The 19469-nt window shown below is 38.8% G+C and overlaps 1 protein-coding gene across 1 annotated transcript; it reads left to right on the plus strand.

The window, feature by feature from the left end:
• The first annotated feature begins 1404 nt into the window (after positions 1–1404).
• On the plus strand, positions 1405–18303 carry LOC149381734 (omega-3 fatty acid desaturase, endoplasmic reticulum-like). The gene is made up of 12 exons (XM_089601418.1): positions 1405–1410; positions 1560–1633; positions 2032–2328; positions 2424–2513; positions 2634–2700; positions 16093–16185; positions 16273–16458; positions 16562–16642; positions 16723–16860; positions 17091–17337; positions 17400–17813; positions 17978–18303. The coding sequence occupies exons 1-12, from the start codon at positions 1405–1407 to the stop codon at positions 18301–18303; spliced, it is 2019 nt and encodes a 672-aa protein (XP_089457544.1).
• The last annotated feature ends 1166 nt before the right edge of the window (positions 18304–19469 follow it).

The following is a 19469-nucleotide window of genomic DNA, read 5'->3' on the forward strand; positions in this document are numbered from 1 at the left end:
GGCTCTGATACCATGTGAAAGTATCACGGGGTTCCATCTCAAAACCAATTGGTAATGAGAGGAGTAACCCATGACTTTTATAAGCTCTTGTTAGTTCTCATTCACTTTCGATGTGGGATTCCTAACATTTACAAAAATACCCATAAATAAGTTCAAAAATTTCTGGGTATTAATGAATATTTTTGTAAATATACGCTTGTAAATAAGCGTAAATAAAATATAATGGCTATTAACCTAAAATTTACGAAATATTGACTATTTTATAAAAGCAAACGTTTAAATCGATTATATACTTAATGGACCTTATATTATTCTAAGTTTATATCGTGTCATTTCCATTTAAATTGTTTGTACATATATGTCAAATTTCGTTATTTTATATCCTTCAAAAAAAAAAAAAGTTATTATATCTCTATCATAGCTATCCGTAAAACCTAAGAGCACAATATCTATGATTTATAAAATCTTATCATCTAATGAAGAGATCTTCATAATTGTTTTAAGTTTAACTTCAAATGAATAATATTAATTTATAATAATAATAAATCAGCCTTTTTGGAATATATACAATAACATTATAATAAGAAGACAAAAAGAATGAGAAGTTGCCATGTATACATTAACATATGTTATAATAATATTGATTAAAAAAAATGTATAACATATAGGCTAACATATAATATATTGTGGAAAGCTCACTTCATATTTTTTTTTTAAGTCCAGTTTTATTAGTTTGTCTTCAATTCCGGGACATTCCTGAATCCTGAAACAGATTGAAGAAACTATGTATGTATTTAAATATATATATATATATATATATATATATATATATATATATATATATATATATATATATATTCATGACGGACTGTTGTGTCACAGGTTCATAAAATTTTCCATAAATTCTTGCACCATTAAAGTTCCTTCCTCATATATTTTCTAGCACAACGCTGTCAAAAGAAGGATCACTGATTATCAATCAACAAAATTACAGCTCTAACACGGGACCCGGAATAGAAACAGGCCAAGAAAAAAACAATTTTTTTTTCTTAATTCATAAAGTAATCTGCGCTAACCAGTTTCTTGATAGAGACTGTGATAGAAACAACACATCGTTAAACATGCGACGACTGTGAGAAAAAATAATTACTGTCCATGCTCATTTAATGGCAAGGTTTTGGAGTTCGAATGGAACTTCTATTTAATGTCACGAATTTAATGTAGCTCGAGAAGAGTTTGCAAATGAGCTGGAAAGGCGACAAGTCTGCCACGAAAAGAGAGGATAAGTTTGTGGTTCGTTGGTCTGGTTCTTGGTATCACATATATAAAAGGTAGAGAATGAAGACAGAGAAGAGAAGTTTATCTTCTTATTAAAGATCAATTACAGTATCTAGCCTAAAGGGGATGGAGGTACCAAAGTGGAAAGAAACTTATTTTCCTTCTAGAACTCTATTCTAGAAAGGCATACATGAAAAATGAAAAGTAAAAGATAAAGTATTCTATCCCTTATCACACACGTATGACAGCAATGATCCGTTTAGATAATCGGTTTACCACAGGCCACCATTAATTATCATTACGATTTGATTCAAGTTATTTTGATAATGTTCGGAGGAAAAGATAAGATTTTAAAGTTAACCAACGAAAGATACGTGTTTTTCATTATCGTTGATGAACCCTAATATTACCTCCAAAATACAATCATGAATCATAGATAACGGAAAAATACCAAGACTTTCATCAATCAACCTCCTACTATATACACATTGTACCTTACATAAAAAGATAAAATAAAAAAAGCTCTACATATTTGAGTACATTGCATGAAGGCGGATTTCGTTTCTCGCTCGACCTCTCTCTCTCTCTCTCCACACATGATGTATAAACACACACACATACATACATACATACATACATACATGCATGCATAAAAGCTAGACCTAAAACGGCACACAACATTTGCACTGGAACATCGTACTAATACCAACTCGAACAGATTCTTCTTTTCTTCTCTTCTCTCTCTCTTTACAGTGTATTTAAGTATACCGACATAAGGAATGGGCGAAATGACGGTAAAGGGCGCAGCTTGGAGTTCGACCCCGGCGCTCCACCGCCGTTTCGGATAGGAGACATCCGCGCCGCCATTCCGAAGCACTGCTGGGTCAAGAGCACGTGGCGCTCTCTCGCCTACGTCTTCTGGGACATTTTCGTCATTTTAGCTCTCGCCTACGTGGCGCTCTATTTCGACTCCATTTTCCTCGTCTGGCCTCTCTACTGGGCTGCCCAGGGAACCATGTTCTGGGCTATCTTCGTTGTCGGCCACGATTGGTACGCCACGTGTATCGCTCTGTACATATATGTAGCGCTCGCATTATTTCTATGATTACTCTGGTCTAATTTTTGTAAATGTATTATTTTATTAGTGGGCATGGAAGCTTTTCCGAAAGCGCGACGATGAACAGCGTGGTTGGGCATTTTCTTCACTCTGTGGTTCTCGTGCCGTACAATGGATGGTAGTTATTCGATTAATAAACTGTTTTTTTTATTTATTGTATTCAATTAGTACATGCATGCTCTTTGTAATAAGGATGTGTTATTAATTTATTATGTAAACGTTGCTTTACTTTTTGCAGGAGAATCAGTCACAGGAATCATCATCAGGGTCAAGGACACGTTGAGAAAGACGAGTCATGGGTTCCTGTGCGTATTTCAATAATAATAAAACTATTCTTAGATATTCACTAATTATTTTTTCGTCTCTTTCTGATTATAAAATTATATACTAGTTTTCTGAGAGTTTGTATAAGAGCTTGGACAAAACGACGAAGATGTTGAGATTCACTGTCCCATTCCCATTCTTCGCGTTCCCATTTTAATTTATCTGGTAATACTAATAACAACCAATTTATTCTCCAAGTAATTAATTGTAGTTGAAAATCCGTTGATTTTATTTTGTTATCATCTGTTTTCAGTGGAACAGAAGCCCAGGGAAAGAGGGGTCTCATTTTAACCCACGTAGCAAATTGTTCGCTCCAAATGAGAGAAACAGTGTAATTATTTCCACCACTTGCTGGTCACTTATGGCTGCCTTGCTTCTCTTTATGTCGTTTTTGGTGGGTCCTCTTCTAGTGCTCAAGCTCTACGCTGTCCCTTACTTGGTGAGTTTTGCAATATACCCAATTTTTAAAATTTATTTTCTTTATGAAAAATTTTGGACACAAAAAAATTACTAATGTTATAACATGTTTAATTTAATCTCAGGTCTTTGTTATGTGGTTGGATATTGTGACTTATTTGAACCACAATGGTTATGAGAAAAAACTTCCTTGGTACCGCGGCGAGGTATAAAATTTTCTAGACACGACATGGTCATTAATTCTATTCCAATTTTTTCTCATGGTGGCGGTGGGGCTGAGGCCGAGGCTCTGTCCTCAGCTCCCCGATACCTATTTCGGAAACGCGGTGACGATGGTGATTGCGAGTTCAACAGCCGGAGATATTAGCAATAATCTCTCTGGATTTGAGGTGGCGGCGCGGAGGATCAATGAGGCGATATCGTCCCAGACTCCAGCGGAGATGAGGCGGTGCCTAGCGGAGTCGGCGCGGAGAGTGGTGATGGTGGGGAGCAGGGTTTGGTCTCCGCCGAACATGATGGTGACCGGAGGGTTTGAGGCGTTTTCGTGGACGGGCTTATGACGCCGATGCCTGGATCCTCCGGAGATGGGAGTGTCGAGTTTGAGGTTTGCCTGTCGCCTCCCTCGCTGCTTGCTCTGGCTCAAGTTCGGCGGAGACCAAACCCTGCTCCCCACCATCACCACTCTCCGCGCCGACTCCGCTAGGCACCGCCTCACCTCCGCTGGAGTCTGGGACGATATCGCCTCATTGATCCTCCGCGCCGCCACCTCAAATCCAGAGAGATTATTGCTAATATCTCCGGCTGTTGAACTCGCAATCACCATCGTCACCGCGTTTCCGAAATAGGTATCGGGGAATTGAGGACGGAGCCTCGGCCTCAGCCCCACCGCCACCATGAGAAAAAATTGGAATAGAATTAATGACCATGTCGTGTCTAGAAAATTTTATACCTCGCCGCGGTACCAAGGAAGTTTTTTCTCATAACCATTGTGGTTCAAATAAGTCACAATATCCAACCACATAACAAAGACCTAAGATTAAATTAAACATGTTATAACATTAGTAATTTTTTTGTGTCCAAAATTTTTCATAAAGAAAATAAATTTTAAAAATTGGGTATATTGCAAAACTCACCAAGTAAGGGACAGCATAGAGCTTGAGCACTAGAAGAGGACCCACCAAAAACGACATAAAGAGAAGCAAGGCAGCCATAAGTGACTAGCAAGTGGTGGAAATAATTACACTGTTTCTCTCATTTGGAGCGAACAATTTGCTACGTGGGTTAAAATGAGACCCCTCTGTTGTCAATGGTGCCCACAAGAAGAGTTGTAGTCTTTATTTTGTACATTTGATGTAATAAAGTCTCATGAAGAGTCTTGCTTGTAATTGCCTATCTATTCATTAATAAAGTTGAAACGTTCATTCATTCTTTCTTTGTTTGAAGCTTTATGATAAAACCTTAGTCTTTTAGTCCATAAACAAACTTAACAACTTACGAAGAGACAAATGTAGATTTGCATGAACAAACTCTTCGTAGTTTGCTTAAAACGATATATTCGCAATCTTAGGGTCAAAGGACTATTGACCTCAGTATGATTGTTAGAAGAATCTATGATGTCTGGTTATGAGGCATTGAGAGTTGGGGACTCTATAGTTCTTCTAGGTATCTTCCGAAGGTACTGAATTGACCAGTGCACTTCTAGAGACAATATAAGAACAAACCATTTAACCTCTTATGTCTCGAAGTCACTATGTATGAATTGCATCATGCTTACCTTAATCCTGAAATGAGACATGCCATTTCACACCTTAGTATTCTCATTTGAGAAAGTCAAAGTTCGGACTCACTATGTGATTCCGAACAAGGCCTATTGGTGAAGTACTAAGTTGTGAGTCTGTCATGAGTAACTTTGTGAAGTTCTCATAGATATGGAATTCATGTACAAGATTGCTGAAATGCAATGTATGTCACCTCATGCTTTGTTCCTTGGAGTGTGAATAAATGAACTGGCCAGTGTCCAAATTGAGTCCTGACTCTTTTGGATGAAACAATGTGACTTGTTAGCTCCTCGTCAATACATTGTTTCTAACTTATTCACAAGCGACAAAGGAGTTGAGGAAATAACAGCTAGAAGGGTAAAATGGTAATTTAGTAAATCCCGACTAGCTGATGACATTCATGAAGGGTAAACATAGATAATATACAGTGGATCCGCTCATCATAATTAGGTCGAATTCTTGAGTAGAAAATAAATTCATTTGAACCGAGAGATTTTCAGTGTCAGCTCTTTAGTGGAGTCAGTTGGCATTAAGCTAAACTTGGAAAAGGTTTGTGAACTTTTGAGTCCAAGTGTTTAGCTCAAGCTTTGTTCATTTGGGTCCATGAGGTCACTGTCACGAATCACATCGATAGGAATAGTTAAACTGGAAGCTAAGTCAAAACAAGAACGAAAATTGTCAAAAGGGTATTTTTGTCTTTTGAGACATAGGATGAAATGAATGTCAATAAAAAAAAAATTTGACAAGTTCATTTGATGACTTAATGTCACTCGGCCATAACTTGATTATTGGGCCTTGTGAATTAATTTCATTTCATAAGAGTTTTATTGAAAATTCTTAATGGGCCTTTTTCATGTTCTCATGAATAAATGAAGAAGCTTCTAGAAGCTCCTTCTAGAGACATGTTGGGCGCCCAACATACCTAAGGAAAGAGAGTTTATTTTGTGCATAAATGTATTTAGATACTTGCCAAAAGAAAAAGAGGAAACAAATTTTGCATATGGGATGCATAAGGAATCGGCCATGTTGAGAGAAAAGGCAAGCCTTGAACAAAATAGGAAACAAATCAAGGCTTCTAGAAGACTTGTTTTGGCCGTGTGTCTCAAGTAGGAAATAGGGAAATTAGCTCATGAATATGTGATATTCTATAGAAGAGGAAACTACCTTATTGAAGTTGAGACCTCTCCTATAAATAGGAACCTCATTTCCTCACATTTCATTCATCCAAGTTTAAGAGATTTGAGAGACTCTCTCTCTAGAACTTGTGGCCGAAAATCCTCTCTCTCTCTAGTTTATTTTCGATTTTTTCTTGTCTTGGCACCTAGGTCCTCACTTGACCTAGTGTTTAGCTCTGCGACTTCGAGACTCGTTCTTAAGTCGTAGTGTTTAAAAGTGCCCACTCACTGATTCCTTCTTTTCGAGTGATTTAGTGATAGAAACTTTCGTGGTTGCTCGAGGTGCCGAGGAAAGAAAGAGAGACGTGCTGCGAGGGGAGACGAGCGTTGCAAACTTTCCAAAAGCTTCTTCAAAGTTCAAGCTTCAAGAAAGGTTAGTAAACTTCTAGCTCATATTAGTTTTTAATTACATGTACTTGCTTCTTTGTCTAGGTTAGTAAAAACTGTTTTTACTTGAAAAGAAATTTTTTAAAATTCCGCCGCTTCCCGAAGCGTTTAATCTTTTTCTTAAACCCTAGATCAATTCCAACACCCTCTTTCCCTGGGCTTCTGTTCCACTGAAAACAGATGATAACAAAATAAAATCAACGGATTTTCAACTACAATTAATTACCTGGAGAATAAATGGGTTGTTATTAGTATTACCAGATAAAATGGGAACGCGAAGAATGGGAATGGGACAGTGAATCTCAACATCTTCGTCGTTTTGTCCAAGCTCTTATACAAACTCTCAGAAAGCTAGTATATAATTTTATAATCAGAAAGAGACGAAAAAATAATTAGTGAATATCTAAGAATAGTTTTATTATTATTGAAATACGCACAGGAACCCATGACTCGTCTTTCTCAACGTGTCCTTGACCCTGATGATGATTCATGTGACTGATTCTCCTGCAAAAAGTAAAGCAACGTTTACATAATAAATTAATAACACATCCTTATTACAAAGAGCATGCATGTACTAATTGAATACAATAAATAAATAAAAAACAGTTTATTAATCCAATAACTACCATCCATTGTACGGCACGAGAACCACAGAGTGACGAAAATGCCCAACCACGCTGTTCATCGTCGCGCTTTCGGAAAAGCTTCCATGCCCACTAATAAAATAATACATTTACAAAAATTAGACCAGAGTAATCAAAGAAATAATGCGAGCGCTACATATATGTACAGAGCGATACACGTGGCGTACCAATCGTGGCCGATAACGAAGATAGCCCAGAACTGTTGGAAGGAAGTTTTGGGTAGGTGGAGAAAGTGTTTAGATATTTTTTGTGTTTAGGGAGGAGGTTTAGAAATTTGGAGGCTTGGGTAAAAACTAGAGAGAGAGAATTTCTTTGTAGAATGGAGAACTTTTTATTTGGCTTGATTCAAAAGTGTAGGATTACATCTCTATTTATACTAGTCTATGGAATTCTCTAGATACAACATTTTCTAGAGAATTCTCCTAATTAATTACTATCCTAGATATTTCAAGATTATTCTAGAATTTGTTCTCTCTAAACTCTCTAGACATATCAAGAATATTCTAGATAATAAGACTACTTAACTAGGCCCAAAATACTAAAGGCCCAAATTACAATTAGAAATAATTAGGCCCAAATACTATAACCCAAAATCAAGTTTAATTATTCAACACCCCCTCTTAAACTTGATTTTGCTACTCCAAGTAAAGTTCTTAACTTGACAAAGTATTCGCGCTTGAGGGGCTTGGTGAAGATATCGGCTACTTGGTCACGGGTCTTCACGTACTCCAATTGCACCTCTTTTTGGGTAACACACTCTCTAATGTAGTGATAGCGTGTGTCAATGTGCTTACTCCGATCATGGAAGACTGGGTTCTTCGCCAAGGCTATTGCTGACTTGTTGTCCACGAAGATCTTAGTCGGCTCCTCTTGTGGCAAACTCAACTCCTTCAATAAGTTTCGTAGCCAAATTGCGTGACAGACACATGAAGTGGCAGCTACGTACTCCGCCTCGCAAGTAGAAAGAGTGACAATTGGTTGTTTCTTCGACATCCACGTGAAGGCTGTGTTTCCAATGTAGAACACGAAGCCAGTTGTGCTTTTTCGATCGTCTATGTCTCCACCCCAGTCGCTATCGCTATATCCAAGAAGCTTGTAATCATTAGAAACAGTGTAGTACAAGCCAAAGTTTGTCGTACCTTTGATATAGCGAAGAATCCTCTTTGCCGCCTTCAAATGAGTGGTAGTTGGATGCTCCATGTGTCGACTGACAACTCCGACTGCATACAAGATGCCAGGCCTCGTACACGTCAAGTATCGCAGGCTTCCAACCAAACTCTTGAAGAGTGTTGGATCCACTTTTTTCTCCTTCCTCGTGGTTTGACAACTTGATTCCACATTCCATTGGCGTGCTGACTGGGTTTGAGTCATCCATCTTGAACTTCTTGAGCACCTCTTTGGCATAGCCTTCTTGACTGATTAGGATTCCATGGTCTTCTTGTTTTACTTCAATGCCGAGGTAGTAAGACATGAATCCAATGTCAGTCATCTCAAACTCCTTCGTCATCTCTTTCTTGAATTCCTGGAACATGCTTGGATTGCTCCCTGTGAAGATCAAGTCATCTACATACAAGCATACAATCAATATATCATCGTTTTGAATTTTGGTATAAAGTGCATGCTCGTATGGACACTTGATGAAGCCTCTTCCTTTGAAATACTTATCGATTCGAGCATTCCAAGCTCTTGGGGCTTGCTTCAGCCCATAGAGCGCCTTCTTCAGCCTCAAGACTTTGTCTTCTTCTCCTTTAACTTCATAGCCTTGTGGTTGCTCGATGTAGATTTCTTCATCAGGAACTCCATTTAAGAATGCCGATTTGACATCCATCTGATGTATCCTCCATTTGTTTTGAGCTGCTATAGATATGATTAGTCTAACAGTCTTTAATCGAGCAACAGGAGCAAATACCTCGTCATAGTCGATGCCGGCTCTTTGGCTGTATCCTTTCGCCACCAATCTCGCCTTGTATCTTTCAACTTCTCCTTTGGAATTCTTCTTTGCCTTGTAGACCCATTTCACACTGATCGCCTTATGCCCATTTGGAAGTGAAGCTAACTCCCAGGTATCATTCTTCTTTATTGCCTTGATCTCTTCATCCATGGCGTTTCTCCAAGTCTTCTTTTCCAAAGCTTCTTGAAAGTTCATAGGCTCGCAGTCCGCAAATAGACAAAAGAGCGTAAGGTTGTCTTGATTTTCTGTTACCTCGTATAACTCTTGTAAGCTTCTAAAGTGGGGAGTCCTTTCACTTGAACTTTCGCCTTCTTGAGAACTCGGAGTTGGTGAAGTCGGTGGGGTAGCCGCGTCTTCTCTTGGTTGCTCTGGCTGCTCCACATCATCTTCTTCAAATTGTGGAAAGAAGTTAAAATTTTCATTGCTCGATCTCCAATCCCATTCTCCTTCTTCATCGAAGATGACATTTCGGTTGATGATTGTCTTCCCCGTATCTGGATTGTAGAGCTTGTAGCCTTTGGAGTTGTTGTCGTAGCCGATGAAGATGTACTTCTCGCTCTTGTCATCTAGCTTGCTTCGCTTCTCGTCTGGTACATGAGCGTGAGCTATGCTTCCAAAGACTCTGAGATGAGAAATTTCGGGCTTCCTTCCACTCCATGCTTCTTGTGGTGTTTTTCCCAGAACGCTTCTCGTCGGGGATCGATTTGAGAGATAAACCGCACTCGCGACTGCTTCCGCCCATAACTCCTTTGGTAGTCTCTTGCTCTTGAGCATACTTCTCGCCATCTCAAGGATTGTTCTATTCTTCCTCTCCGCCACTCCGTTTTGTTGGGGGGATCTTGGTACCGTTAGCTGTCGCCGAATACCATTGTCTTCGCAATACTTTTGGAACTCGTTTGAAGTGAACTCTCCTCCTCGGTCGGATCTCATGGCTTTGATCACAAGGCCACTTTCCTTCTCAACATGGGCTTTGAACTTTTTGAAGTTCTCAAACACTTCGGATTTCTCCTTCAAGAAATATACCCATGTTTTTCTTGAATAATCATCAATAAAGAGAAGGAAGTAGTTACTCTTACCAAGTGATCTTGGCTTGATCGGACCGTACACATCTGTGTGTATGAGTTCCAACGGCTTCTGAGCTCTTGAGCTTGACTCCTTTGGAAAGCTCATTTTGAATTGCTTTCCGAGTAGACATCCTTCACAGACTTGATTTGGGTGGCTGATGGAGGGCAATCCTTTGACCATTTCCTTCTTGGAGAGCAGCTCCAATCCTCCAAAGTTGAGGTGCCCAAATCGAAGATGCCAAAGCCACGACTCCTCCTTGTAGCACATCTTGAGACATTGTGCGACGTCATTTTGAATGTTGAGGATGAACATCCTGTTTCTTGTCATTGGCGCCTTAGCAATGAATTTGTTCGCATTGTCTCTTATAGAAAGGTTACTATCTTTCAATCGAATATCATAACCTTTCTCTAAGAGTTGCCCTAGGCTCAAGATGTTGCTCTTCATGCTTGGCACGTAGTAGACATTGGAAATGAATTGATGATCGCCATTCTTCAATCGAATGAGAATGTTTCCTTTACCTTTCACCGCCACCTTTGATTCACCTCCGAAAGCAACGTTCCCCTTCACCGATTCGTCAAGCTCTACGAACTTGTTTTTTCGCCCGTACATGTGGTTGCTCGCACCACTATCAAGGTACCATTGTGTATCTCATCCCCTTTCGTTGTCCTTGTGAGCCAATAGTAACGTCGCGTCTTCTTGAGTTCTTTCTTCGACGTAGTTGGCCTTCTCTTCAACTCTGTTGTTGCGCGGAGCTCTACATTCGGAAGCATAATGCCCAAACTTCTCACAGTTGTAGCATTTGATCTGTGACTTGTTATACCTTGGTTTTGTGGCTCCTCTCCCACGACCTCTGGATGAGCTTTCTCCTCTTTGGTTGTTGTTGTCGTCATGGGGCCTCCAACCTCGTCCACGTCCTCGTCCTTGACCGCCACCTCTTCTTTGTTGGCTTCCACCGCGATCTTCATTTGTCGAATCGACTAGTGTCTTGAGTGCTTGCTCCACGATATCTTCCTTCTTCTTTTTCTTTTCTTCATAAGCTTGAAGCGACCCGATGAGTTGCTCCATTGTCATGGCCTCCAAGTCCTTCGTCTCTTCGATGACAGTGACGATATGCTCGAACTTCGAATCCATGGATCTAAGAACCTTCTCCATGATTCTCACGTCATCTATCTTCTCGCCGTTTCTTTTGAGCTTATTGGTAACCGTCAAGACTCTCGAGAAATAATCGGAGACGAGTTCACCTTCTCTCATGTGCAAGGCTTCAAACTCTCCTCTTAAAGTTTGAAGACGTACCTTCTTGACTTGATCCGCTCCCTTGTAAGAGGTTCGAAGCTTCTCCCAAGCTTCTTTGGCCGACTTTGCTCCCGAGATCTTCTCAAACGTGTCTTCATCTAACCCTTGGTAGATTAGACAGAGAGCCTTCTTGTCTCTCTTCCTTGAGTATCTCAAACTATCATTTTGAGTTTGCGATAGACTACCTTCGTTCTCCGGGTCGGCGTGGCCTTTCTCAACTATCTCCCACACGTCGTGTGCACCAAGGAGAGCCACCATTCTAAGACTCCAGTTGTCGTAGTTGCTCTTTGTGAGCATAGGGACTTGGAAGGGAACACCAGTATTTGCCATCTTTAGGAGGATCTTGTAGCTCTGATACCACTTTGTTGGAAGGAAGTTTTGGGTAGGTGGAGAAAGTGTTTAGATATTTTTTGTGTTTAGGGAGGAGGTTTAGAAATTTGGAGGCTTGGGTAAAAACTAGAGAGAGAGAATTTCTTTGTAGAATGGAGAACTTTTTATTTGGCTTGATTCAAAAGTGTAGGATTACATCCCTATTTATACTAGTCTATGGAATTCTCTAGATACAACATTTTCTAGATAATTCTCCTAATTAATTACTATCCTAGATATTTCAAGATTATTCTAGAATTTGTTCTCTCTAAACTCTCTAGACATATCAAGAATATTCTAGATAATAAGACGCCCAAAATACTAAAGGCCCAAATTACAATTAGAAATAATTAGGCCCAAATACTATAACCCAAAATCAAGTTTAATTATTCAACAAGAACATGGTTCCCTGGGCAGCCCAGTAGAGAGGCCAGACGAGGAAAATGGAGTCGAAATAGAGCGCCACGTAGGCGAGAGCTAAAATGACGAAAATGTCCCAGAAGACGTAGGCGAGAGAGCGCCACGTGCTCTTGACCCAGCAGTGCTTCGGAATGGCGGCGCGGATGTCTCCTATCCGAAACGGCGTTGGAGCGCCGGGGTCGAACTCCAAGCTGCCCTTTTCCGTCATTTCGCCCATTCCTTATGTCGGTATACTTTTTTTTTTTTTTTTTTGAGGGAAGAAGCTTTCATTGAAAATCACATTAAAAACTGAATGTCTTTTCCGTCATTTCGCCCATTCCTTATGTCGGTATACTTAAATACACTGTAAAGAGAAAGAGTTGAGAAGAAAAGAAGAATCTGTTCGAGTTGGTATTAGTACGATGTTCCAGTGCAAATGTTGTGTGCCGTTTTAGGTCTAGCTTTTATGCATGCATGTATGTATGTATGTATGTATGTATGTGTGTGTGTTTATACATCATGTGTGGAGAGAGAGAGAGAGAGGTCGAGCGAGAAACGAAATCCGCCTTCATGCAATGTACTCAAATATGTAGAGCTTTTTTTATTTTATCTTTTTATGTAAGGTACAATGTGTATATAGTAGGAGGTTGATTGATGAAAGTCTTGGTATTTTTCCGTTATCTATGATTCATGATTGTATTTTGGAGGTAATATTAGGGTTCATCAACGATAATGAAAAACACGTATCTTTCGTTGGTTAACTTTAAAATCTTATCTTTTCCTCCGAACATTATCAAAATAACTTGAATCAAATCGTAATGATAATTAATGGTGGCCTGTGGTAAACCGATTATCTAAACGGATCATTGCTGTCATACGTGTGTGATAAGGGATAGAATACTTTATCTTTTACTTTTCATTTTTCATGTATGCCTTTCTAGAATAGAGTTCTAGAAGGAAAATAAGTTTCTTTCCACTTTGGTACCTCCATCCCCTTTAGGCTAGATACTGTAATTGATCTTTAATAAGAAGATAAACTTCTCTTCTCTGTCTTCATTCTCTACCTTTTATATATGTGATACCAAGAACCAGACCAACGAACCACAAACTTATCCTCTCTTTTCGTGGCAGACTTGTCGCCTTTCCAGCTCATTTGCAAACTCTTCTCGAGCTACATTAAATTCGTGACATTAAATAGAAGTTCCATTCGAACTCCAAAACCTTGCCATTAAATGAGCATGGACAGTAATTATTTTTTCTCACAGTCGTCGCATGTTTAACGATGTGTTGTTTCTATCACAGTCTCTATCAAGAAACTGGTTAGCGCAGATTACTTTATGAATTAAGAAAAAAAAATGGTTTTTTCTTGGCCTGTTTCTATTCCGGGTCCCGTGTTAGAGCTGTAATTTTGTTGATTGATAATCAGTGATCCTTCTTTTGACAGCATTGTGCTAGAAAATATATGAGGAAGGAACTTTAATGGTGCAAGAATTTATGGAAAATTTTATGAACCTGTGACACAACAGTCCGTCATGAATGAATATATATATATATATATATATATATATATATATATTTATTTAAATGCATACATAGTTTCTTCAATCTGTTTCAGGATTCAGAATGTCCCGGAATTGAAGAGAAACTAATAAAACTGGACTTAAAAAAAATATGAAGTGAGCTTTCCACAATATATTATATGTTAGCCTATATGTTATACATTTTTTTAATCAATATTATTATAACATATGTTAATGTATACATGGCAACTTCTCATTCTTTTTGTCTTCTTATTGTAATGTTATTGTATATATTCCAAAAAGGCTGATTTATTATTATTATAAATTAATATTATTCATTTTGAAGTTAAACTTAAAACAATTATGATGATCTCTTCATTAGATGATAAGATTTTATTAATCATAGATATTGTGCTCTATTAGGTTTTACGGATAGCTATGATAGATATATATATAATAAGTTTCTTTTGTTTTGTTTTTTTTTTTTTTATGGATATAATAACGAAATTTGACATATATGTACAAACAATTTAAATGGAAATGACACCATATAAACTTAGAATAATATAAGGGTCAATTAGGTATATAGTCAATTTAAATGTTTGCTTTTACAAAATAGTCAACATTTCGTAAATCTTAAGTGAATAGTCATTATATTTTATTTACAAGCGTATATTTACAAAAATATCCATTAATACTCAGAAATTTTTGAACTTATTTAAGGGTATTTTTGTAAATATACGTTTGTAAATAAAATATGCCGTCGTTTTAACAATGTAAAAACGATACCCCGAGAGCAAAAACGACAAGAATTGACAAAGTTCAAGACCTAACTATCGACGTGTTGAAACCATCGTCATGCAAACCATCGGCGACCTACAACCTTTTGCAAAGCAAGACTATCGGCGAAAGGAAGAATCATTGAACTATCGGCGGCCATACTATCGGCGAAGTTCAAGATCAAACTATCGGCGTCCTAAAAATCTTCGGCAAAGTAAGACCATCGGCGAACTTATGACCGAGACTATCGGCGAGCTTCATGACCTAGACTATCGGCGTGAAAACTATCGGCGTCGAACTATCGGCGTGAAAACTATCGGCGTCGAACTATCGGCGTGAAAACTATCGGCGTGTAACTATCGGCGTGAAAACTATCGGCGTCGAACTATCGGCATGAACTCGGACTATCGGCACGCGAGACCTTCGGCGAGATGAACCATCGTCATCGGCATGATACCATCGGCCAAATACTATCGGCATAGCAAGAATGGCCAAATAAAACCATCGGCCATGGACTTGGGCCATACCAAAAGTGGCTTCTTTGGTCTAAATTGCCCTCTATGCCCATTCACACTCCAAAATGAAAAGCTATAAATACCCATCTACCATTCATTCACAGGTAAGTCTTTCTCGACTTAGAAAATCTCTGTTTCACTCCCGACTCACTATATTTTTCTCTCTCGACACTCGAAACGAGAGATAAGCCCCCTACCTCGACTAATGTTGAGCGTCGGAGCGCGCGCCAGGGGAAACCCCTCCGCGTCCCTCTAGTTCACGTTTCTCGTCTTTTTAGGCGAAGAACACGACGAACACGAAAAACGTGAAGAACTCGAAGATCGTGAAGAACCTGAAGAACACGACGGACTAGAAGGACTCGTTGAACCCGAAGAACGCGAAGAACCCGAAGATCGTGAAGAACCCGAAGAACACGACGGACTCGAAGGACTCGTCGAACACGAAGAGCGCGAAGAACTCGACGAATCCGAAGATCGCGAAGAACCCGACGAACTCGACGAACACGAAGGTGAACTAATCACGGAGTGACGGGAAACCGGAAACCTCTTTCCGGCGAGGTAAAGACTACGAGACGAGAAGATTTCACCACACCCAACCTACGTGCGGTCATAGGGTCCGGCCCTAGACCGAACCACGGACGGTTTTAAGTGTTGACCCAAAAACGGCGTTAACAATTACTTTGGTCTAATTTTTGTAAATGTATTATTTTATTAGTGGGCATGGAAGCTTTTCCGAAAGCGCGACGATGAAAAGCGTGGTTGGGCATTTTCTTCACTCTGTGGTTCTCGTGCCGTACAATGGATGGTAGTTATTGGATTAATAAACTGTTTTTTTTTATTTATTGTATTCAATTAGTACATGCATGCTCTTTGTAATAAGGATGTGTTATTAATTTATTATGTAAACGTTGCTTTACTTTTTGCAGGAGAATCAGTCACAGGAATCATCATCAGGGTCAAGGACACGTTGAGAAAGACGAGTCATGGGTTCCTGTGCGTATTTCAATAATAATAAAACTATTCTTAGATATTCATTAATTATTTTTTTCGTCTCTTTCTGATTATAAAACTATATACTAGTTTTCTGAGAGTTTGTATAAGATCTTGGACAAAACGACGAAGATGTTGAGATTCACTGTCCCATTCCCATTCTTCGCGTTCCCATTTTATCTGGTAACAAGTAACAACCCATTTATTCTCCAAGTAATTAATTGTAGTTGAAAATCCGTTGATTTTATTTTTTTTAACATCTGTTTTCAGTGGAACAGAAGCCCAGGGAAAGAGGGGTCTCATTTTAACCCACGTAGCAAATTGTTCGCTCCAAATGAGAGAAACAGTGTAATTATTTCCACCACTTGCTGGTCACTTATGGCTGCCTTGCTTCTCTTTATGTCCTTTTTGGTGGGTCCTCTTCTAGTGCTCAAGCTCTACGCTGTCCCTTACTTGGTGAGTTTTGCAATATACCCAATTTTTAAAATTTATTTTCTTTATGAAAAATTTTGGACACAAAAAAATTACTAATGTTATAAAATGTTTAATTTAATCTTAGGTCTTTGTCATGTGGTTGGATATTGTGACTTATTTGAACCACAATGGTTATGAGAAAAAACTTCCTTGGTACCGCGGCGAGGTATAAAATTTTCTAGATACGACATGGTCATTAATTCTATTCCAATTTTTTTAATTTTAAATTTGTGTGGTTTCAACAAGGAATGGAGCTATTTGAGAGGAGGACTAACGAGCGTGGATCGCGATGACGGAGTGTTTAGTAAAATCCAACACGATATCGGCACCCATGTCATTCACCACATCTGCCCTCAAATTCCTCACTATCACCTTGTCGAAGCGGTAAATTAAAAAAAAAAATCCCTGTTATATACCACCGTTTATATTGGGATGACCTTTTTTTAAAATGTTACATTAATTCGTTCTTAAAATTATTTTGAGCGAGACAAATGTCACAAGTAGAAATCATGGGAATATTATTTAAAAATTTGTTCTTGAATGAGTATGGTCTTTAGTTATTTAATAATTTGTATATATACATATTAGTTGATTGATTGGTATTAACTTTGCAGACAAAGGCGGCAAAGACGGTGTTGGGGAAATATTACCGGGAGCCAAAGAAATCGGGAGCGATCCCATTTCACTTGCTGAAGACTATTACAACAAGCATGAGTGAGGATCACTACGTGAGTGACCATGGTGACGTTGTGTATTATCAAAGAGATTACTATGATCTTCCCCATAAACTATCACCAAACAAAATCAAGTGGGATTTAGCAATTGATAATTTGGGTACAATCTTGAAGTACAACAGAATAAGTACGCCATTCACAAAATCGCAGGTTTCTCTCTCTAGCAAAAACGCTCTGAGAAAACCCTAGTTTTCTTGCCGCCGCCCCTCTGGGCTTCGGTTGCCGGCGCTGAGCAATCCATCGGCTCGGCTCGGCTCCGACCCGGAGGGGAGGACGATACGCTCTTTGCGTGCCTTCGTTCCTTGCGTGCCTCCGCTCTTTCGGTGTCTCCCCTTGTCTTCGGTCGGCGTCGTCATCGTCTCCGCAGTGGATCTGTCTCCCAGCGACCCTCTCCTCCTCTCCTTTCCTTCCCGCTGGTTTCTTCCTCTCACGCCGGCCTCCGATGTGGTCTCGCAGCTCTCCCGTCAGATCTGCAACCAGATCTGCATCCAGTTCCGCCGTCGCCTTGTTTCCTTGGCCGCGTCCACTCGTCCGTCAAGATCCTCTGCTCCAGCCCCTCATCTTCCCGGCTCTCCGCGTTTCCATCGTCGTCGCTCTCTGGAGGTGCTCCGCGCCGTGGGTTCGAGTCGTTGATGCTTGCCGCCGAGTGACAGGTTGTTTGGGTCTTGGTTACGTTTGGTTCTGTGGGTGGTGTGTCTTGTATTTGACTTTGGTTTGTATTTTTCCTGTTTTTTTTGCTTTTTGCAATTTCTGTCTGGTTTCTGAAGTTGGATTAGCCATCGTTCAGCCTTCCGTAATGGAATTCCTGTTAGACATGCGTTTATGCAGGTTTGAGACTCTCTTCCGAGGTCTTGTGCTCTTGGTTGTTCGGGTTTGCCTATCAACCATAGAGGTTTTTGTCAAAGAGCTGATGTTGTGCTCGATTAGTTGTGTGCTTTGTTGGTTTTCCACTGTTGGATTCCAAGCCACGTTTAAACCCCATGATCGCTTTCATTTGTTCATATCGATGGGTTCGATTCAATCCGAGATCATAAGCATCTCTGTATTGGGACTTTCAAAGTCTGCATTAGTGTTTGTAATCACTTCTGTCTAATGGAATTTTCGGTTTTCCCTCAAAAAAAAAAAAGTACGCCATTCACAGTTATGAATTTATCAATAATGAGTTCCGTGGGGGCTCTTTTTTGGCGATCGAAACTGGAAATTCCGGCCACTTCTGATTCTGACGTCCAACTTTGTATGTCACCAATCAAATATATAGTTTGCATTGCGTTCGTATATTTTCGTATTCAATATTATCAAATAGAACAACAACAACCTCATACATTTTTCTTTATAAAAACAAAAACAAAACAAAAAAACACAGCAACTAGTCACTTGCGTCTCTTTTATGCTATTATATTGAGTATTTTAATTTTACTTATCTTTTTAGTTTTTGTTAATGTAATGAAATTAAGGTTATGTATAATGAATTTTGTATGCTGATGTTTAAGATATAAATAAATGTAGGATTTAAAACAATCGTATGTTTATTTATTAATAAGCAGGTTAGTCGTGGATATATCTACCGATATCAGTTATCCAAATGTTCCAATTTACTTATATCTTTTTCCAAGATACAACATATTTATAATTGATGATATCTTAATCCTTCTCAAGATTGATATGCTATTTTAGCCATACAATTAATCATACGGTCATTAACGGTCCATTAAGTATATAGTCATATTTACAGTTTCACATTGCTATATAACCAATGTTTCATAAATTATAGTTAAATAGTCACGTCCAAGTATTTACACACGTAAATTGACATAGATACTCCACCATTTTATTTCAATACAAAGGCAAACCGTCAGGTCATATTTGTGGTTATTTACCTAAAATTTACGAAACGTTTGTTATATAGTAATTTCAAACGTTTTAGTTGACTAGTTACCTAATTTTTTTTAATCATATATATTAAATTATTGGGTCCATTAGGTATATAGCCAATTTCAAGGTTTGACATTTCGTAAAAAGCCAACGTTTTAATCTCTTCTTGTTTTTTTGTCTCTTTTTCTCATTTTTTTAACGTTGGTTATTTACCTAAGATTTACGAAACATTGGCTATTTAGCAATGTCAAACTATAAATGTGATTATTTATCTAATGGACCATTTTTTTTTATCATTTTTACAACTATTTCCACTATTATTTACAGGTATTTACAACTGATTACATTATTATTTACAACTATTTACAACAACATATCTGAAAGATA

The sequence above is a fragment of the Urtica dioica genome, chromosome 11 (genome assembly GCF_054948205.1).
Source record: "Urtica dioica subsp. dioica isolate 48M chromosome 11, U.dioica_male_clone48M_v1_H2, whole genome shotgun sequence".
Taxonomy (NCBI): Eukaryota; Viridiplantae; Streptophyta; class Magnoliopsida; order Rosales; family Urticaceae; genus Urtica; species Urtica dioica.